This window comes from Lepidochelys kempii, chromosome 14 (assembly GCF_965140285.1).
Source record: "Lepidochelys kempii isolate rLepKem1 chromosome 14, rLepKem1.hap1, whole genome shotgun sequence".
Classification (NCBI taxonomy): Eukaryota; Metazoa; Chordata; order Testudines; family Cheloniidae; genus Lepidochelys; species Lepidochelys kempii.
In genome coordinates, this window is record NC_136393.1 from 50,890,357 (window position 1) to 50,910,756 (window position 20,400).

At 62.6% G+C, this 20,400-nt stretch overlaps 2 protein-coding genes across 3 annotated transcripts; one reads left to right on the forward strand and one right to left on the reverse strand.

The window, feature by feature from the left end:
* Positions 1-603: 603 nt before the first annotated feature.
* Positions 604-7,557, reverse strand: LOC144929395 (HLA class II histocompatibility antigen, DR alpha chain-like). 2 transcript variants are annotated; one of them, XM_078848752.1, is made up of 5 exons: positions 7,418-7,557; positions 4,787-5,044; positions 2,107-2,388; positions 1,746-1,896; positions 604-1,458 (listed from the first exon to the last, which is right to left on the reverse strand). In XM_078848752.1, exons 1-5 carry the CDS (start codon positions 7,497-7,499, stop codon positions 1,455-1,457), a joined length of 777 nt encoding a protein of 258 aa, XP_078704878.1. In that variant the 5' UTR covers positions 7,500-7,557; the 3' UTR covers positions 604-1,454. The 2 variants fall into 2 exon arrangements, with proteins under 2 accessions (XP_078704878.1, XP_078704879.1); XM_078848753.1 differs by lacking the exon at positions 604-1,458 and having other exon boundaries at positions 1,742-1,896.
* A 1,822-nt stretch (positions 7,558-9,379) lies between these two features.
* Positions 9,380-19,819, forward strand: LOC144929392 (DLA class II histocompatibility antigen, DR-1 beta chain-like). The gene is made up of 6 exons (XM_078848748.1): positions 9,380-9,551; positions 10,674-10,943; positions 12,218-12,499; positions 15,312-15,422; positions 15,971-15,994; positions 16,364-19,819. The coding sequence occupies exons 1-6, from the start codon at positions 9,446-9,448 to the stop codon at positions 16,375-16,377; spliced, it is 807 nt and encodes a 268-aa protein (XP_078704874.1). The 5' UTR covers positions 9,380-9,445; the 3' UTR covers positions 16,378-19,819.
* Positions 19,820-20,400: the final 581 nt, after the last annotated feature.

The following is a 20,400-nucleotide window of genomic DNA, read 5'->3' on the forward strand; positions in this document are numbered from 1 at the left end:
ACGTGCAGGCTGAAGCCGGGGGGGCTTGGCAGGCTGCAGAGCAGTACGGTGTAAAGGGAGCCCTCGCTGGTGAGTCAGGTGGGCTCAGTGGTGCCCTACTTCCAAGTGGCACCATGGGGCGGGGGGGAACCATCACAGGGGTCTCCCAGCAGGTGCCAGTGAAGGGGTGCAAGGAAGCGCTGGGTTGGGGGCTCAGTGCCGTGTTTGGGGTGGGGGGATCTGCCTTTCGCGTCACAGTGACCCCAGCCTGGGGGACGTCACCGCAGCACCCAGACAGGCCAGCATCTCTCTGCAGCCGCTCGCCCTGCGGGGTTCAGTCCCGGGGGACCCTGGCCCATGAGTCCTGCCCTTCTGCAGGGCTCCCGGCCATGGGACGATCTCAAAGCTCTTCAGGGACCATCCCTCAGCCCCAGAGCCCCCACCACCACGGCAGGAGGAGACTGGCCATATATCACACAAGGGGAAACAGGCATAGGGTGCATCACAACTCGCAGCAAGTCCGTGTCAGCAACGGGAATCGACCCCCCGAATCCTGACTCCCAGTTCTCCCCCACTAGCCCCCACTCCCCGCCCACAGCCGGGACAGAACCCAGGAGTCCTGGCCCCTTCCTTAGCCCTTCTACTGAACGCCCTTAACTCCCGCTATAACCCAGGGCCCCTGGACCAACTGCGGCTGGGCTGGGCTAACACAGGCTGCCGCGGACATGGCCCAGACTGACCAGATTTAAAATCATGATAAAAAACGTCCCCAAAACCCATTTTATGGCTGTTCGCAAAGCTGCAGGGCGAGATCGGGGGCGGCCGGGCTGTGGACACACACGGGGCGGGGACTATACAGGGACTGGGCCCTTCCCACACCGACCCCGCGCTGGGCCCTTGGACCCGGGGGAGCCGCACACGGGTGCCATGGGGCCTTTAGCCGGGCGCTGGGGCTGCCCCACCCCCAGCCATGGGCCTGATCCCATCCCACAGGGACCCCATTGACCGGGAATGGCCGAATCTGGCCCAAAGCCTTCTGGGTAATGGCTGGAGGGGCTTTACCTGGGCTGACTGACAGCAGCCTCTGGCCAACAGGGGCCGGGCTCGGGGCCCAATCCAGCTCCCACTGGAGTCAAGAGAAACCTTCCCCACGATGGCAATGGGGTTTGGATCAGCCCCGTGGGCCCTGCTGCCCCTGACGAGGGGCGATCCCCATTCCCAGCCCCATGGGGCAGCAGCCCTCTCCCTGGATAGGTGCCCCCTCCCAAGCCCAGCAGCGGGGTGGGTGAGGGAAGTCCGAGGGGCCGGCTCCCCGGTGAGTCTCTAGCGGGTTGGCTTGTCCCGGTTACGGGGTCGGGGTACAGCAGCTGGCACCAACGGGCACGGAGCAGGGACCCTGCGGGTAGCGGGGGGGCAGTACGAGTGGGTCTCACGAAGGCACCTGGGGGATTCAGGGGCCCGGCTCCTCCCCGCGTTTATCTGAAAGGCAAAGAGGGTCAGTTACCAGGAGCTCTGGGCCCCAACACGAAGCTGGCAGGGATCGGGGCCACTTCCCAGCACTGCCTGGGAGTTTCCCTGTGACACAGGGGGTGCTGGCTGGGAGGAGCACAGCGGGTGCGGGGAGTCTCCCCAGTGGGTGCTGGATGGGCTATGGGGCTGTGGCTGGCTGGGGGACACACAACAGGTGGGGGTCTCCCCGGGGAGTGCTGTGTGGGCCCAGGGGCTGCGGGTGCAGCGGGTGCCCTCCCCGGGCTGCGGCTACTCACAAGGGGCCCCGCGGGTTGCGGGCGGCGTTCATCTTCATGCCCTTGATGATGAGGATGGTGCCCACGATGATGCCGATGATGCCCACGGCCAGGCCCAGGGCGCACATCAGGGTCTCGGTGGTCTCGGGGACGGGGGTGGGCACCTGGACTTCTGGAGAGAGGAGGAGAGGGACAGGGCACGGAGTGAGGGGGGCTGTTCCCAACCTTCCCTCCCAGAGCTGGGATAGAACCAGGTGTCCTGGCTCCCAGCCCCCCTGCTCTGACCCACTAGCCCCCACTCCCCTCCCAGAGCCAGGACAGAACCCAGGCATCCTGGCTCCCAGCCCTGGGCCCACGGGGTTCCCGGGCATCCCAGCCTTACCCCAGTGCTTCGTGAAGGGCTCGGGCAGCCCCCAGTGCTCCACCCGGCAGTCGTAGAAGTCGCCCTGGCTGGGGAGGAAGGGCAGGTAGGAGAACTTGCGGAAGGAGTTGTCCTGGCGGGGGTAGAAGTCGGTCTCGTAGACGCCCCCCTTCACCTCCTGCCCGTTCTTCAGCCACGTCATGCTGAGCACGGGTGGGGAGAACTTGTCCACGAAGCAGATCAGGAAGTTGGGCTTGCCCAGCTCCACGGGGTCTTCGGGGAACACAGTCACCTCAGGGGGCACTGGGGAGACAGGGGTGAGTGGGTCCCATTGCCTGCCCCTGAGCCAGCCAGTCCCAGCCCTGGGACCAGATTGGAGCCAGCACCCCTGTCATAAATATCAAGGGAAGGGTAAACCCCTTTTAAAATCCCTCCTGGCCAGAGGAAAAATCCTCTCACCTGTAAAGGGTTAAGAAGCTAAAGGTAACCTCGCTGGCACCTGACCAAAATGACCAATGAGGAGACAAGATACTTTCAAAAGCTGGGAGGAGGGAGAGAAACAAAGGGTCTCTGTCTGTCTGTCTGCTGCTTGTGCCAGGGACAGAACAGGAATGGAGTCTTAGAACTTTTAGTAAGTAATCTAGCTAGGTATCAGAGTAGCAGCCGTGTTAGTCTGTATTCGCAAAAAGAAAAGGAGGACTTGTGGCACCTTAGAGACTAACCAATTTATTTGAGCATGAGCTTTCGTGAGCTACAGCTCACTTCATCGGATGCACCCGATGCATCTGAGGAAGTGAGCTGTAGCTCATGAAAGCTCATGCTCAAATAAATTGGTTAGTCTCTAAGGTGCCACAAGTACTCCTTTTCTTCTAGCTAGGTATGTGTTAGATTATGATTTCTTTAAATGGCTGAGAAAAGAACTGTGCTGAATAGAATGACTATCCCTGTCTGTGTGTCTTTTTTGTAACTTAAGGTTTTGCCTAGAGGGATTCTCTATGTTTTGAATCTAATTACCCTGTAAGGTATCTACCATCCTGATTTTACAGAGGTGATTCCTTTACTTTTATTAAAAGTCTTCTTGTAAGAAAACTGAATGTTTTTTCATTGTTTTAAGATCCAAGGGTTTGGGTCTGTGGACACCTATGCAAATTGGTGAGGATTTTTACCAAACCTTCCCCAGGAAGTGGGGTGCAAGGGTTGGGAGGATTTTGGGGGGAAAGACGTGTCCAAACTACGTTTCCCAGTAAACCCAGTTAAAGTTTGGTGGTGGCAGTGGAAATTCCAAGGGCAAAGGGTAAAATTAATTTGTACCTTGGACAAGTTTTAACCTAAGCTGGTAAAAATAAGCTTAGGAGGTTTTCATGCAGGTCCCCACATCTGTACCCTAGAGTTCAGAGTGGGGGAGGAACCTTGACAACCCCCTAGAGGGGAAAGGCCCCGTGCCCCATTCCCTGCCCCCCTGAGCCAGCCAGTCCCTGGTGCTCACGCTCCAGCTCAGGGGTCTCTCCCCAGGACTGTGGGGGCGTCACCGGGGCCGTCCCAGCTCCCTGCCCTGACGGCTCATGGGGCACCAGGGGCCGGCGAGAGAATCCCTCAGGGGCAGGGCCTGGGGCTGGGCACGGGCAAGGAACAGCCCTTGGCAAAGAGATGCCCTGGGCCACCAGCCTGGAGGGTGTGAACTGCCCGGGACCCCTGCCCTGCACAGCCCTGGCCCGGCTGACTGGCTCCCTGGAGCCCTCCAGGGGCTGTGGGGGGAGCTGGGAGGAGACTCTCAATCTCTGGTGGGGTCTGGTATCAGGCCCGGGTGGGTGTGCAAGGAGGGGAAGGTAGGGGAGAGATGGGAGGGGTCTCTGCTCAGGAAGGTGGGGAGAAGGATCCGGGGAAGCGGGTGTGACGAAGTGGGACTGTTCTTAATGTTTCCTCTGAATAGTGTGGGGGTGCCTCAGTTTCCCCTAGGCAGTTCTTAAGTATCTAGGGGGTTGGAGTAAGGGTGTATGATCATTGCAGAGCCCTAGAGGGCATGTGTGTGCAGGAGTCTGGACACAGAGAATGGCGGACACCCTGTTTCCTGGCAACTGATGGCCTGGGCCCTTCTCCCCCTGCAAGGTGAGAGCTGAAGGGTTGGAGAACAAAGGAATCAGGTGACCACCTGGCCCGGGAAAGGAACAAAGCCCAGAGGAGGAGGGGCTGGAGGGGGTTTTCAGTTTGGGGCTGACTGGGACATGGAGTGAAGTGCAGACATGGTTCTCTGGCTCACTGCCCCCCAAAATGGACCCAGCTGAGGGGTCCCGTTCTCTGCACCTGCAAGCTCTGTTTTAGACCATGTTCCTGTCGTCTAATAAACCTTCTGTTTTACTGGCTGGCTGAGAGTCACGTCTGACTGCGGAGTTGGGGTGCAGGACCCTCTGGCTTCCCCAGGACCTCGCCTGAGCGGACTCGCTGGGGGGAAGCGCACGGAGGGGCAGAGGATGCTGAATGCTCCGAGGTCAGACCCAGGAAGGTGGAAGCTGGGTGAGCTGTGTGTCCTGCAGACAGGCTGCTCACAGAAAGGCGACTGCCCCAGAGTCCTGACTGGCTTCATGGGGAGCAGTTCCAGAGCATCGCCCAGGGACTCCGTGACAGCGGGGAAGGGGCCAGGCCCCTGGCAGGGAAGGTGGTGGGAGGGCTCAGGCCCCTGGTGGGGAAGGTGCCCCCCCCTTACCGTTCTGGGCCCGCGTGCGGTTCGACCTCTGGATCATGATCTCCATGTTCTTCTTCAGCACGGCGATGTTGCCCAGGGCGCCCTGCGCCTCGAAGCTGGTGAACTTGCCGAAGTCGGGCAGGCGCCAGACGGTCTCCTTCCTCTCCAGGTCCACGTGGAAGATCTCGTCCTGGTCGAACTCGAACATGAACTCCCCGGCCTCGCGCTGGGCCGGGTCCGTGCGCTGGTAGAAGGCCACCTGGGAGAGCATGTTCTCCGCTGCGGGGAGACGGGCGTCAGCACCGGCCACCTGGGGGGCTGATCCCCCACCCGGGGGAGGGGGTCTCAGCACTTCCCCCAACAGCGCAGCCCCCCAGCTCCCGGGCTGTGACATTCGCACAAACGCTCCCCGGTGTCGGGGAGGGGGGCAGGTGCGTGGAGCACGGCGCCCCCCAGCATCGCTGGGGGCAATGGGGCCAGCACTGACTGCGAGGGGAGAGCGCCCCTGCCCCAGTCCCCCCAGCACAAGCCCCCTAGGGTTGCCCCGGTGCAAGGACTGAGAGAGCAGAGACCCCCTGTGATGAAGTGGGACTGTTCTTAATGTTTCCTCGGAATAGTGTGGGGGTGCCTCAGTTTCCCCTAGGCAGTTCTTAAGTAGCTAGGGGGTGGGTGTCACGGAGTGTGGGGGAGTCCAGGCCCTGCACCCCTCTTCCTGGGATCCACTGAGACTCTCAGCCAGCCAGTAAAACAGAAGGTTTATTGGACAACAGGAACACAGTCCAAAACAGAGCTTGTGGGTACAACCAGGACCCCTCAGTCGAGTCCTTCTGGGGGAGCAGGGAGCTTAGACCACAGCCCTGGGGTTCCCTGTGTTCCTCCACCCAGCCCCAAACTGAAAACTAAACCCCCGCAGCAGGTTCCCTGCTGCACTCCCCGTCCACATTCCTGGGCAGAGGTGTTACCTCCCCCCCCCCCCCCCTCAGGTGACAGGCTCTCAGGTCTCCCCTCCCCAGGGCACATTCCCAGGTCAACACTCCCCCCTCCCTGCTGCCTCACATCCTCACAGTGGGATAAGGGGGTATGATCACTGCAGAGCCCTAGAGGGCAGGTGTGTGCAGGGGTCTGGACACAGAGAATGGCCGACACCCTGTTTCCTGGCCACTGATGGTGTCTCTGTGTTAGACCATGTTCCTGTCGTCTAATAAACCTTCTGTTTTACTGGCTGGCTGAGAGTCACGTCTCACTGCGGAGTTGGGGGGCAGGACCCTCTGGCTTCCCCAGGACCCCGCCTGGGCGGACTGGCTGTGGGAAGCGCACGGAGGGGCAGAGGAGGCTGAATGCTCCGAGGTCAGACCCAGGAAGGTGGAAGCCGGGGGAGCTGTGTGTCCTGAAGACAGGCTGCTCCCAGAGAGGAGACTTCCCCAGAGTCCTGCCCGGCTTCATGGGGAGCAGTTCCAGAGCATCGCCCAGGGACTCCGTGACACCCCCCTACTGACCCCAGCTCAGTTCCCTAGTTTCCATTCACATCTCCCAGCCAAGCAGTGACCAGACCAAACGCGGCTCAGCTGGCAAGTGGGGACGGGACCCAGCCCAAACCGGCTCCTGGGGGCGTTGGGGGCTGGGGCTGCGGTTGCAGGACATTTCATTCTCTTGGCTGTCCATGGGGCTTGTTCTGTGTCCCGCCATAGCCATGACCTGGTTCTCGGGGCGATTTCAATCCCTGGTCCCCGACACTCACCCCCCCCCGGGGCTGGTCACCAGGAGCCTGGGAACTCCCCAGCCAGAGACATTAAAGCTGGCTCAGGGCTGAGGCTGGGATTCCCCAGGGCCCAAGGGACTTCAGCACCCACATCCCAGGGCAGGGGTTCTCAAACTGGGGGTCGGGACTCCTCAGGGTGTCACGAGCTTATTACATGGGGGGTCACAAACTATCAACCTCCACCCCAAACTCCACTTTGCCTCTAGCATTTATAATGATGTTAAATATCTAAACAAGCGTTTTTAATCTATAAGGGGGGTCGCACTCAGAAGCTTGCCGTGTGAAAGGGGCCACCCATACAAAAGTTTGAGAGCCACTGTCCTAGGGATCCCAGCTCGCCCGGCAGGATCTCACCCAGCCATCGCAAAGCAGGGAACCCGCCACCACTAGCCAAGGAGAGACAGTGCCCCACAGAGCCCCCGTGGGTCTGAGTCCTGGGGACAGGCCAGGCCAGTCCAGACAATGGGGACAGGCCAGGGAGCAGGGCCAGGGGCTCCCTGCTCTGCACAGATGCTCTCACTGCTCAGCAGGGTCTGGCCCTGGAGTGACCCTCTGGGGAACGTTCCCCCATCTCCCCTGTGTGGAATGGGGGGCTGCACCCCTAGGGCAGGGCTGTGTCATACCCAAACCACAGCGACTTCCCCCCGATCCCTCTGCTGCCCCCGTGCCGGCTTCCCCTCCCCCCTCCCTGACACAGGGGTGAGACCCACCACCCTCCACCCCATCCAGATCAGCCCCCCCCCTCCCTCCTATGGGACAAGACCCTCCTCCCTGCAGCTCCCGCCATGCCCCTCAGCCCCCCATTGTCCCCTCCCTGGAGGTGGGAGTCGGGCACTATGGGGGTCAAGCTGCCCCCCCAGGCCCAGGCGTCACAGCCCCCGCCCCGCCCGTACCTGTCACCGCCCCGGCGCCCGGCAGGGCCAGCAGGGTGAGCAGGGCCAGCTGGGCCATGGGGACGCCCCGTCCTGCGCCCATCTCCTCTCCCCGGACACTGGGCTGGGCGTGGGGCCGGCAGTGCTAGGGGGCCGGAGGGCACGTGTCACACTCTGGGGGGAGGCAGGGCTGGGGGGCAGTGCCCGGCATTGGCCAGGGGAGCCCGCCCCAGGGTCCCGCACCCAATGGCAGAAATCCCTGCGCGAACCAGGCTGTTACCGGGCAGAGCAGCAGGGCTGAGCCTCGCCGAGAGGAGACGGAGAAATTCAGTGTTCCCGGCTCTCAGGATTGTGTCACGAGTCTCAGGATAAATTTTGTGTTTTCCTAAAGCCCCAGCTCCTGGAGTCACGTGGGTCTGGGACGATTCCAGCCTCGATCTTAGAGACAAAGTGAGTGTCCAGCCCTTGGGGCTGCGGGGAGAGCTTCAAACTGTGACCCCCGGGCACCCGAGGGGCTCAAAGAGCAGAAGGCAAATAAACCCCACAGCTGGTATTCGTACATCGTCGCAGGATTTTAAAGCATTTGGGGCTGACCACACGGCATATTCCTGGCCAGATGCCTGCTCCTGGCGTGGACACGGCGCCTCCAGTGGGGAGTTGTCCCTGATGCGGACACGGCGCCGCTGGGGGAGGGGCGGGGGGGTTGTCCCTGATGTGGATGCGCTGCCACCGGAGGGGGGAGGGGGGTTGTCCCCAGTGTGGACACGGCGCCACTGGGTGGGGTCTCCCCAGAGGGCGCTCACGCCCCCCCCAGGCACCCTGCTTTGCAGCACGGCTGGGTGCAGATGGGGGACTTGGCCGGCCCAGCTCTCCACTGAGGGGGGTCACACCCCTGAGCCACAGAGATCTGATGGGACAAGTGTAGACCAGGCCACACACGGGGTTTGGGGCATCATCCATGGAAGACTGGGACATGGGACCATCCCCCATGAGGCCCCAGGTGGGGACGGACTGGCTGAGGAGGTGGGGACGGGGACATGGGGCCTTTCCCCTCTGCTGGCACCGGCTCCGACCTGTTGTTAGTGACCAAACCCCCTCCCTCCGGGGTCTGTCCTGGGCCCTGTGCGGGTGTGTCGATCCGTGTCCCCTGCCCAAACCCGCTGCCATCCGTCCCCCCACCCCCACCCCGCTAACGCGCTGGGTGTTCACACTGCCCCCGGCAGGAGGGGCCGAGAGGGGCTGGCCTGGGACCCAGGAGCCCTGGGGTCATTCCCGGCCCTGCCACAGACTGTGTGTGACCCTGGGCCAGTCACTGACTTCTCTGGGCCTCCCTCCCCAGCTGGGCATTGGGGATAATGGCCCGGCCCTGCCCCATGGAAGCGGGGGGCAAATGCAGTGGAGAGGGGCTCAGAAACAGGGGGGCCAGAGAAGCCACTTAGGGAGATCGATGGTGGGAGCAGCTGGGAGGCCGAGCTGTGCCTGACCCATGGAGACTGAACGTCTCTAGCAGGGTCCCAGGGGGCAGGGCTCAGGCCCATGGAGGTGGGGGTGGGGGAAGCTCAGAACTTCTGCCTGTGGGGCCAGCCCCGAACCTTCCACTGGGCCTAAATTTATCCACAACCAGAGACCCCCCCCACAGACCTGGCCTGCCCCAGCCAGCAGCAGAGGGTCGAGGCACTAGGAGAAGGGGACGGAGGGTCCCAGGCTTGTTGCTGGGGGCCCTGCTCTGGTGGGGGCTGGTCCCTGGGCTGGCCCCGCTCTCCAGCTGCCCCGGGGCCATGGCAGGCACCAGGCGAGTCCTGCAGCCCGACCCCAGACCCTGCTCTGCCCCCTACGAGGGAGAAGTATGGAACCGAGACCTGCTGGGGCCGGCTCTGCCCGGCAACAGATGATGCTGCCCAGACCCGATGCTGCCTGGCCCCTGGGCTGGGGGTGCCCAATCCCCGGGGCCGTGGGCAGCATCCTGGGGCTGGTGCTCGGAGCTGGGCAGAGAAGGTCTCAGTCTACGGGGTCCCGACAACTTTCCAGTTCTCTCCCTCCTGAGCCGCGATGGGGGCGGGTCGGATCCTGGGGGCCGGGAGCCCCTGGGCTGGGGCTCTGCTCGTGACACTGACGGTGCTGAGAACCCACCTGGCTCATTGCACGGAGCCCCCAGGTGAGCAGAGACCCCAGCGCCCCGGGGGCTTAATCTGTAATGAAAGAGGGGCCGGGGCTCAGCCCTGGCACAACTTAAGCACTGCCCAGTGCCCAGGGAGCCCCGTCCTGGGCAGGCGCTGGGTGTATCCTGGGGGAGGGGGGTGATCAGACCCACACGCCCCAGGAAGCTCCATCCTGGACAGGCACTGGGTGTATCGGGGGGGGGGGGGGATCGGACCCCACCCACCCTGCGGATCATGGCCCAGGTGGGTGCTGTGTGTATCTGTGAGGTTGGATTGGACCCCACAAACATGCCCAGGGAGCCACATGCCAGGCAGGCGCTGGGTGTATCAAGGGGTTCAGACCCCACATGCCCTGGGGAGCCCCATCCTGGTCACGGGTGCATTGGGGGAATCAGACCCTGCTCACCCCGGGGAGCCTGGGCAGGAGCTGGGTGTTTCAGGGAGGATCAGCCCCATATGCCCTGGCGAGACCCATCCAGGCAGACAGCAGATGTATGAGGGGGGGATTGGACCCCACACACCCGGGGAGCCCTGTCCTGGGCTGATGCTGGGTGTGTCGGTCTCTGTCTTTTCTCCATGAGCTCCGGCTCCCTGTGTGGTGTTTGGGGGGGTCCCAGGCTGGGGAGGGGCCATGGGGGGAACCAGGCCCCTCCCATGGGGGTGAGACTCAATGCAGAGAATCGTTCCCTTTTACACCCTTCCCCCCTCCGGGGAACCTGGGGTCAATCCACATTAACAGGCTGCTCCAGAGCCAGACCCCGGGACCTTCTCCTGCCCCACAGCGACCGACCCCCAGCCCCCGTGTCAGTGCCCCCGGCCTGGCTCCCCGCCACCCTGCGCCCCCCATCTGTGCTGTGCCTCCTGTGACTCAGTCTCCCCACACCCCGCCTGTGCCCCACCCCCGTTTCTCTGCTGTTCCTTCTACCCCGCCCCTCCCCCCGTGTCCCCCCCGCTCAGTGTCCCCCCGCCCCCCCCCCGCGTCTCCCCACGTCACTGTCACCCCCCCCCCCAGACCTGCGGGCTCCCGCGGCGCCCAGTGGATCCAGGGCGGGGCTGGGGGGGTCCCGGGGCTCGGGCTGTCCCCCGCTGAGCCTGAGCCCGGCCCGTCCCCCCCCCAGAGCATTTCCTGTACCAGGAGAAGTGGGACTGTCTCTACGCCAACGGCACCGGGCGGGTCCGGTTAGTGGTCCGGGGGATCTACGACCGGCAGCAGACCGACCACTTCGACAGCGAGGTGGGGGTGTTCGTGGCGGACACGGAGCTGGGCCGGCCCGACGCCGAGTATTGGAACAAGGACCCGGCGATCCTGGCACGGATGCAGGCGGCGGTGGACCGGTTCTGCCGGCACAACTACGGGGCGGTCCGACCGTTCAGCGTCGACCGCAGAGGTGAGTGCAGGGGCGGGGCTCCGAGGGGGCGGGGCCGCAGATGTGAGTGCGGGGGCGGGGCTCCGAGGGGGGCGGGGCCGCAGAGGTGAGTGCGGGGGCGGGGCTCCGAGGGGGGCGGGGCCGCAGAGGTGAGTGCGGGGGCGGGGCTCCGAGGGGGGCGGGGGCCGCAGAGGTGAGTGCGGGGGCGGGGCCCCGAGGGGGGCGGGGCCGCAGAGGTGAGTGCGGGGGCGGGGCTCCGAGGGGGGCGGGGCCGCAGAGGTGAGTGCGGGGGCGGGGCTCCGAGGGGGCGGGGCCGGAGAGGGAGCGCGGGGGCGGGGCCGCAGCAGGACACGCCCTGCCCCGCCCCCTCCTCCCCTCGCTGGGCGCGATCCGCCACCTGCACCCCGGGGGGGGGGACCGAACGTCTCGCGCCACGGCGGGAGGGGGGGGGCAGCAGGCGCTGGGGCGGGGTCACGGGGGGGGAATTTCCCCTTTCCCCCCCCCGCCCCGCCCCGCCCTGGTCTGGCTGCGGCGCCCCCTGTCGGCAGGGAGCAGAGCCCCACCCCGGGTCAGTCTCTGGGGGGCCGGTGACCCCTCCCCCTTCCCAGCCCCCCCCGCCCCTCTGAGGGGTTCAGCCCCCAGCGCCCCCCCAGACCCCCCTCGGGGCAGGCGGCTGCTGCGGCTCCTACCCCCCTTCCTGGGCTCGGGGGGCCGGGCGATGGGGCAGAACTTTCCCCTCCCCCCAACCCCGCCCCTCCCCCCTCGGGGTCCCCACTGGCAGGGGTCAGCGCAGCCCCTGGTCCCTGCCTGAGACCCCGTCTCCCGGGGCCCCGAGGGTCAGACCGTCCCCGGCTCTGTCCCCATGGGGGTGACGGGACGCGACTCCCCTCGGGCCCTTCCTGCCGGAGCCTGACCAGAGCAACGGGGGGCAGGAGAGAACCAGCCCCACCCCAGGGCAGTGAGGGGGGAACAGGGTGGCCAGGCAATCAGACCCCACACACCATGGGGAGCCCGTCTGTCCTGGGCGTGTCCCGGGGAACGGGACCTTACACATCCCGGGTGCCCTGCCCCGGGCAGCTGCCAGGTGTCTTGGGGGGGTCGGATGCCCTGTCCTGGAACGGCACCGTGTGTGCGGTTGGGGGGATTGGACTCCACACACCCTGGGGGGCATCGCCCTAGGCAGGTGCTGGGCACATGCGGGGGTTGGGGGGAGTATTTCCCTGGAGGGGCCCCTGTTCTCTCTGAGCCCCCGTCCATCTCCAGACCCTTTCCCAGCTCTCTCTCTCTCCCCCCAGTTCAGCCCAAGGTGAAAGTTTCCCCCACGACATCGGGGTCTGGGCCCCACTCCCACCTGCTGGTTTGCTCCGTGACGGGGTTTTACCCCGGGGGGATCGAGATCAAGTGGCTGAAGAACGGGCAGGAGCAGACGGCCGGGGTGGTGTCCACGGAGCTGCTCCAGAACGGAGACTGGACCTTCCAGATCCTGGTGATGCTGGAGATGAGCCCCCAGCGCGGGGACGTCTACACCTGCCAGGTGGAGCACATCAGCCTGCGGGGCCCCCTCGCCGTGAACTGGGGTAAGAGCCTCTGGGTCACCCAGCCCCCACAAATACCAGCCCAAGCCAAGACTTCAAAGCACTGTCTGCCGTAGCCTTTCGTTCTGTTTACGCTGAATCGCACTCCAGTGGGTTCAGCTCTGGGCTGCAGTCTCAAGTTCCACAACGTTGTCTGTGTTTCTTCTGGATTTAGAGCCCATAGGAACACATGGAGCCGTAGGCACCCAACGCATACGAGAGCATCTGTCTTTTAGCAGTTTTATTAAGGTTACCAACAAAGTTATACATGTCACCGCATATACAAGTCCTAAACATACGTCCCACGTGCCAGTTACACCTCCAGACTTACTCGCCTCCTCCTCGATGGTGTTAGAGTCTCTTGCCCCCTCCTGGATTGACCATCAATATACGGGAGTGGTTCCTGCTGGTTTTCCGTAGGACGCTCCATTTTCCTGCTCCGAGCACTTGGAAGTATTTATTGACAGGTTTCAGAGTAGCAGCCGGGTTAGTCTGTATTCGCAAAAAGAACAGGAGGACGTGTGGCACCTTAGAGACTAAGCAGTTTATTTGAGCATGAGCTTTCGTGAGCTACAGCTCACTTCATCAGATGCATACTGTGGAAAGTGAAGAAGATCTTTTTATACACACAAAGCATGAAAAAATACCTCCCCCCACCCCACTCTCCTGCTGGTAATAGCTTATCTAAAGTGATCACTCTCCTTACAATGTGCATGATAATCAAGGTGGGCCATTTCCAGCACAAATCCAGGGTTTAACAAGAACGTCTGAGGGGCGGGGGGGGGGGGGTGTAGGAAAAAGCAAGGGGAAATAGGTTACCTTGCATAATGACTTAGCCACTCCCAGTCTCTATTCAAGCCTAAGTTAATTGTATCCAATTTGCAAATGAATTCCAATTCAGCAATCTCTCACTGGAGTCTGGATTTGAAGTTTTTTTGTTGTAATATTGCAACTTTCATGTCTGTAATCGCGTCACTAGAGAGATTGAAGTGTTCTCCGACTGGTTTTTGAATGTTATAATTCTTGACATCTGATTTGTGTCCATTTATTCTTTTACGTAGAGACTGTCCAGTTTGACCAATGTACATGGCAGAGGGGCATTGCTGGCACATGATGGCATAGATCACATTGGTGGATGTGCAGGTGAACGAGCCTCTGATGGTGTGGCTGATGTGATTAGGCCCTGTGATGGTGTCCCCTGAATAGATATGTGGGCACAGTTGGCAACGGGCTTTGTTGCAAGGATAGGTTCCTGGGTTACTGGTTCTGTTGTGTGGTACGTGGTTGCTGGTGAGTATTTGCTTCAGGTTGGGGGGCTGTCTGTAGGCAAGGACTGGCCTGTCTCCCAAGATTTGTGAGAGTGTTGGGTCATCCTTCAGGATAGGTTGTAGATCCTTAATAATGCGTTGGAGGGGTTTTAGTTGGGGGCTGAAGGTGATGGCTAGTGGCGTTCTGTTATTTTCTTTGTTAGGCCTGTTCTGTAGTAGGTGACTTCTGGGTACTCTTCTGGCTCTATCAATCTGTTTCTTCACTTCCGCAGGTGGGTACTTTCTTCGATACTTTCCACAGTATACATCCAATGAAGTGAGCTGTAGCTCACGAAAGCTTATGCTCAAATAAATTGGTTAGTCTCTAAGGTGCCACAAGTACTCCTTTTCTTTTTAAGTATTTATTGGTAACTTTGGTTTTATTTGAAACTTTAATTTCACTTCCTGCTTTTTATACTCCTTGGGCGGAGTTGAAATCCAGGGTGCTGGTTTAGTTGCTACGGCCGTGGGTTGAGGGGGGGTGTGCTGACTGCTCAGTGGCATGGAATTCATTTGCTGCTGTATTTCTTACATGTCAACGCTCGTGAGAATTTAGGTTCGGGGTCCAGTACCGATGCGTGTCCACCCTGGGAGCACTCTTCCAGAAGTGCTGAACTCATTCTCTAAAGCTTATAGTTATATTCAAACCCAACAGGTGCCAATGGTAGAAACTTATTTTGCTCTGGGATTTACAGATTAATTAGATTAGGGATTTTGGAAACAACAGCTGTAACAGCTGGAGAGACTTCATTTAAGTTTTGATCATCCGTACGAAGACGCCATGATCCATCTGGTTTTTGTCCTGGCCAAATGGGAGAATTGCACATGGAAGTACACACACAAATGATTTCTTGTTGCGGAAGAGAGTCAATGGTTTTAGCAATTTAAGGTTTGGCCTGATTTGGAAAAGGACACTGCTTTTGCGGGGGGAAACTTTCTTCTAAAATTTTAACAGTTACATCCAGATTTTTACATTTACGTTGTGTTTAGCAAAAGCATCGACCCTACTCACAATTTTTAGAGCACTTGTTTGAGCCCTGCTAACCCAAATCTATTGACCTGGGCTGGGAACTCCTGTTCTCCCTGTCTCACAGCACAAGGACAAGGGGACGCTCGACGGAGGGGGCAAATTCACACCTGGGAAAAGCAAGGACTTTTTCCACACACTGTGAAGTTCCCCTGTGGAACGAACAGCCACAGGATATAACGGACCCAAGAGCTGAGCAAGGTTTACAAAGGGGTTGTCCAGTTCTGTGGCTCACAGGAGTATCTAGGGCTCGACTAGTTCATGCTGACAATGGGCAGGATGTCAGACCTCGCGCTGCAGAGCCGGAGACCGATCTCTGATGATCACAGACCGGGAGGAGCCCTGATGTCCCATAGCTGCACCTGCGGGCTATGCCCTGGGCTCTGCCCCGGCTGGCGCTGGTCCCTGGTGCTGACGGGAGCCTGGCCCGGAGTCCTCTGGCTCTGACCCGACTGCCCGTTCCCCTTTCCCTGTCTCACAGAGGCACAGTCTGATGCTGCCAGGAGCAAGATGCTGACGGGCATCGGGGGCTTCGTGCTGGGGCTGATCTTCCTGGTGCCAGGACTCCTCATCTACCTGAAGAATAAGAAAGGTGAATGGCTCCGGGCGGGGTCGGGGCACCAGGGTTTCTCTGTGGGGGGGATGTGGGCCTGGCTGCAGGCTCCTTCCCACCCCACAGCAGGGGCTGCTCAGAGCCTGGCAGGGGCCTCCCAACTTCTAGTCGGCTGGGGCTAGGTCAGATCTCCCCCCCACACCCACCCTTAGGGTAGGGACAGAGCAGGGGCCATGGGGAGATCTCAGTGGGGGGCCCCAGGGCCAGCCTGGGAGCTCCCATTCTCCCCTCTCCCGGCCGAGACCCCGGGGTGGGACAGAGACCCCGACCCCTCGCAGTGCAGGGAGCTGCCCGTACCCCGGGGCTGAGAGCCTTTCCCGTCCCCTCCCCCAAGGCGGGGATCCTGGGGCAGGGATTTACAATACTGTAATAACAGGCTAGGGGGGAACCCCAGGTCTGGGGGTTAGACGGGGGCTGGGGTCCTAGTGAGGGGCGTTCCATGCCATGGGGCGGGGGCTGGAGCTCTGACCCCCAGGATCCGGCTCCCTCTGCCCACAGCTTTGACCATGTCTCTCTTTCTTTTTCAGGGCGCCCCATTCCCCAACCTGCAGGTAATTTCAATTCCCCTCCCCCCGTTAAACCCACCTCCCCGCACACTGACCATGGGCTGCCTGGGACAGCCGTGGGGCGGCTGCTTCTGCCCCTCGGCCCATGACACCCGCCCGGCTCAGCCCCGGGGCAGCTGGGCAATGGGGCCCTGGCACCGCAGAGGAGGAGTCTGCGGCTCCCTCGGTCCTCGTTCAGGCCGATCCCCGAGCTGCTCCCGGGGGCAGAGGGTCCTGGGTCCTGCCGAGCATCGCCCAGCCCTGCGGCTGCCGGGCAGAGTCCCTGGGGGCGCCCTGGGGCCTGGCAGAGAAAATCCCCCGTCCCTCCCGTTAGCCCCACGGCCAGGGGCTGATTTCTCTCCCCTCTCCCTGCAGGGCTCCTGAGTTAGATCCTGGGCGTCGGATCCCCAGCCGGCAGGAGTTTCCGTCCGACTCTCCCAGCCCCTCGCCCAGCCCGGAGAATGCAGAACCTGGGGCCGGTCCCTTCCCGTCCCCGTCTGCTCCCCGCGCTCTGCCCGGCTCCAGCCCGCGCTGCCCCCGCCTGGGGACCCGTCCCTGCCCCTCAGTCCCCGCAGGGCCCTGGGGCGACCCCTCCTGCGTTAACCCTTTCCCTGCCCCAGCCCAGCCCCACGTTCCCTCTCGCTGACCCCGCGGCCCTCGGGGAACCTTTGGGGGACGCTGCTCCACAGCCCGGGGGGAAGCCGGACCGAGGCCGGGCGCTGTTAGAACTGCTGCACCCTAATAAACCATCCCCAGCCCCCCCGGCTCCGTGCTCACTGCTCCCCCGGAGCCGGGACAGGGCTGGGGCCACTGGGCCCGCTGGGCTCTGGCTGGGGGGAGCGGGACGCAGGGCACAGAGCAGCTGCCCTGTGGGAGGGGACTCCCCAGACACACCATGGGGCCATTTAGCGGCTGGAGGGATCAGGGTTGTTGTGCTGGGGAGGGCCCTGGGCAGGGCCGGATCTGACGGGAGGGAGGGGGCAGGACCCCAGAGGGGGGCTCTGCGGGTGGGGGTGACCCCTGGGGGAGGCTGTGGGTTCCCAGTCCCAGTGCAGACCGGTTCCTTCCCCAGGGGAGAGGCAGCTGCAGAGGGGGGGATGCTCCCGTCCCCCTGGTGAGCCTGGGGGGCACCCCAAGAGCACGGACACCCCGGCCTGGGGTCAGCGACAGGGCCGGGCTGCGATGGGGGGGCTGTCATTGAGCTGGGCTATGGGGCAGGGCAGTTATTATCCAGGAGCCCAAACCCCCCAGGGAGTCACAGCCCCATCCCCCCAGGGGGCCAGAGACTCACCAGTGACACGGGAGCCCCATCCCAGTCAGAGAGTCCCACTTCCCGCTGTGGGGGTTGCTTGTGGGGTCCCAGCTATTCGGGACCCCACAATCTCTGGGGCGATATGTGCTCACATTCCCCCTCCCCCCAGCCCGGCCCTGCTCTGTCGCTGTTACCCTGCCCCAGGGCTGCCGGGGAGACCCCAGCCCCTGCCCCACCATGGCCATTCATGCTCCCCTGGCCCTTCCCCGCCGCTCCCATTGGGTGCTGTTTCCCAGCTGCCAGGCCCCACCCCAGCGGTGGCTGCATTTCTGTGGGGGAAATTGGCCCCAGTGCTATCGGGGTGCAAAGAGCTCTGGGACCCTGGTGGGGGAGTGTCCCGGAGAGCGGGGAGATGAGGCCGTGGGGACGTCCCTGTCAGCTGCTCCCATGGGCTGTCCCCGCGGGAGGGGACACAGGGCCAGGGCATGAATCTGTGTAAGTCACTCAGAGCCTGGCCCGCTGCTCCTTCTGCTGGCCAAGACCCCCCTGCCATGGAGTCTTCTCTCTCCAGCGCCCCACATGGACCATCCCGGCCCTACTCCTGCCCCCCGCCACACCCCCGCCCCGGCTATTCACCATCCTGCCTCTGCGCTAACCAAAGTCTGTGTCACACCTAACTATGGTGCAGCTACGGCAGCCCCATGGGCCAGACAGAGCCCAGCCCTGGGCACCAGGACTCCTGGGTTCCAGCCCAGCTCTGAGTACGGGCCCCTCCAGACTCCAGCCCTCGAGCGCGGCCTCGCTGGGCTTTCCCTGCACAGGCTCCGTCAGGGAGGGCAAATGGACAGGGCTGCGCTGAAGGGCCGGGATTGCGGGGGAGGGACTGGCTGGCTCAGGGGGCCAGGGCCAGGACATGGGGCCTTTCAGTCCAGGGCCGTCAATCCCGTGTCAGCGGAAAGTCCCCGTGCAATTGCCCACAGCCCAGTGGAGACATTTCTCAGGCCCCGCGACCCCGAAAGGGTTAACTCTCTACGTCGTTTCACACCCCGGCAGCCTGTGGGCGGACAGACAGACAGACTGACGTCTGCTTTCCCCCTCACCTGGTTTCACTCCCCCCCGCCCCCAGGGATGGTTCTGAGCCCCCAGCCCGGGGCCCCAGCAGCATCCAACACACTCTGCTCCCCGCCCCGACTCTGCCCGGCGCCCGGTGATGCCCGGTCGGTGCCGCGCTGCCCCTGGCCGAGCCCCGGAGGTGCTAACCCCGGCCCAGCGTCCTGCTTGTTGGTGCATCAGTGAGACACCAGGGTCCCATGGGCGGGCGTTATTTCGGTGCCAGGGACTTTCCACCCGAAACCACCCGGCATCCGGGGGGCCTGGCCCAGCCCCACACCTGCACTGGAGAGGAATAAACTACGAGTGAAATGCAGCCCCGGTCGGTGTCCTCACCCCATGGTACAGAGGGGGACACTGAGGGAAAGCGACTTGTCAGAAGCCACAGAACTGTGATAGAACCCAGGAGTCCTGGTTCCCAGCCCCTGCGCTAGTCCCCACTCCCCTCACAGTGTTAGGAAAGTACCCAGGAGCCCTGGCTCCCAGCCCCCCACCCCCCACATGCTAGAGACAAGCATGGGGGCTGTCTGTCCATCTGGGGTGCTCAGTCAGAGGAGTGGGGCTGGTGTGGAATGAGGGGTCCTGGCTGAGGATGGGGGTTTGGAGGTGCTCAGGCTCGGGGTGCAGACGGAGGGACAGGCTGCGGGTCACGGATACAGACATCCCTGCCCAAGCAGGACCCTGTGCGGCCGGCTTTCCTGGGGGCGGGTTCTGGGTGTGTGTGTGGGGGGGGCGGGGGTCTGTCGGACACGTCCCCTCCCTCATGGGTGAGGCACGTCCCAAGAAATCAGGGCCATCCTGCGCTTTCCCCGCTGGATTCCCCCCACCACACCCCATGTTCCTGCTCCCTGCCCCTCTGAACTCTATGGAGAGGGTGCTGCCATGGGGGTGAACGGAGCACCCCCCCGTGACACTCTCAGAGACAGACACGGGTCGCTCCCTGTCCCCACGGCGTCAGCAAATGCTGCTCCCTCCAGGGACCCCAGGCCAAGGGATCCCCCTGCCCCATCCCACCCCGGCACAGACCCATAGTGTGACGAAGCAGGACTGTTCTTAATGTTTCCTCTGAATACTGTAGGGGTGCCTCAGTTTCACCAAGGCAGTTCTTAAGTCTTTAGGGGGTGTAATTGTTGCAGAGCAAAGGGCCAGGGTACATAAATGGCCGACACTCTGTCTCCTGGCCACTGATGGCCTGGGCCCTTCCCCCCTGTGAGGTGAGAGCTAAAGGGCTGGAGAACAAAGAGATCAGGTGCCCTCCTGGCCCAGGAAAGAAACAAAGCCCAGAGGAGAGGGGGCTGGAGGGAGTTTCAGTTTGGGGCTGGCTGGGGACAAGGAGTGAAGTGCAGACGGGGTTGTCTGGCTCACTGCCCCCCAGAATGGACCCGGCTGAAGGGTCCTGTTCTCTGCACCTACAAGCTCTGTGTTTGACCATGTTCCTATCATCTAATAAACCTCTGTTTCCCCGGCTGGATGAGAGTCACGTCTGACTACGGAGTTGGGGGGCAGGACCCTCTGGCTTCCCCAGGACCCTGCTTGGGCGGAGTCGCTGGGGGAAGCGCACGGAGGGCCAGAGGATGCTGAAGGCTCCAAGGTCAGACCCAGGAAGGGGGAAGCCAGGTGAGCTGTGTGTCCTGCAGACAGGCTGCTCCCAGAGAGGAGACTTCCCCAGAGTCCTGTCTGGCTTTGTGGGGAGCAGTTCCAGAGCATCGCCCGGGGACTCCCTGACACATAGCGAATCCCATCCCAGAGCCGACAGCCTGCCCCACAGGGCTCCAGAGAACAGGACAGGGTGTGAGCAGCAGTGGGGGGAATCCAGGGGCTCTGTAAACACGAGCTGCTCCCCCTGGGGCGGGGGTCAGGCCCTCTCCCCCCTGCCCACCCAGCTCGTGCCCACCCAGCAACGGCTGCCACCACCACAAGATCTTGTCTTTAGAGCTGGGCATTTGCAAGGGACAGACCCTCCCCCAGGGCAGGAGACACATGGGGGGACCTCAGGGGGAAACACAGCCCTGCTCCCCCACCTCCACCCCTGTCAGAGAGGGCAGGGTCC

What these genes read in the sequence shown, in the direction of transcription:
- LOC144929395 (XM_078848752.1), bottom strand. Translation starts at nt 7,499, where the DNA reads ATGGGCGCAGGACGGGGCGTCCCCATGGCCCAGCTGGCCCTGCTCACC. An exon ending in CCGCACGCGGGCCCAGAACG is followed by an intron (nt 2,389 to 4,786) that starts GTAAGGGGGGGG and finishes CTGTCTCCCCAG; the next exon opens with TGCCCCCTGAGGTGACTGTG. An exon ending in GCCCTTCACGAAGCACTGGG is followed by an intron (nt 1,897 to 2,106) that starts GTAAGGCTGGGA and finishes TCCTCTCTCCAG; the next exon opens with AAGTCCAGGTGCCCACCCCC.
- LOC144929392 (XM_078848748.1), top strand. Translation starts at nt 9,446, where the DNA reads ATGGGGGCGGGTCGGATCCTGGGGGCCGGGAGCCCCTGGGCTGGGGCT. An exon ending in GTTCAGCGTCGACCGCAGAG is followed by an intron (nt 10,944 to 12,217) that starts GTGAGTGCAGGG and finishes CTCTCCCCCCAG; the next exon opens with TTCAGCCCAAGGTGAAAGTT. An exon ending in CTACCTGAAGAATAAGAAAG is followed by an intron (nt 15,423 to 15,970) that starts GTGAATGGCTCC and finishes TTTCTTTTTCAG; the next exon opens with GGCGCCCCATTCCCCAACCT.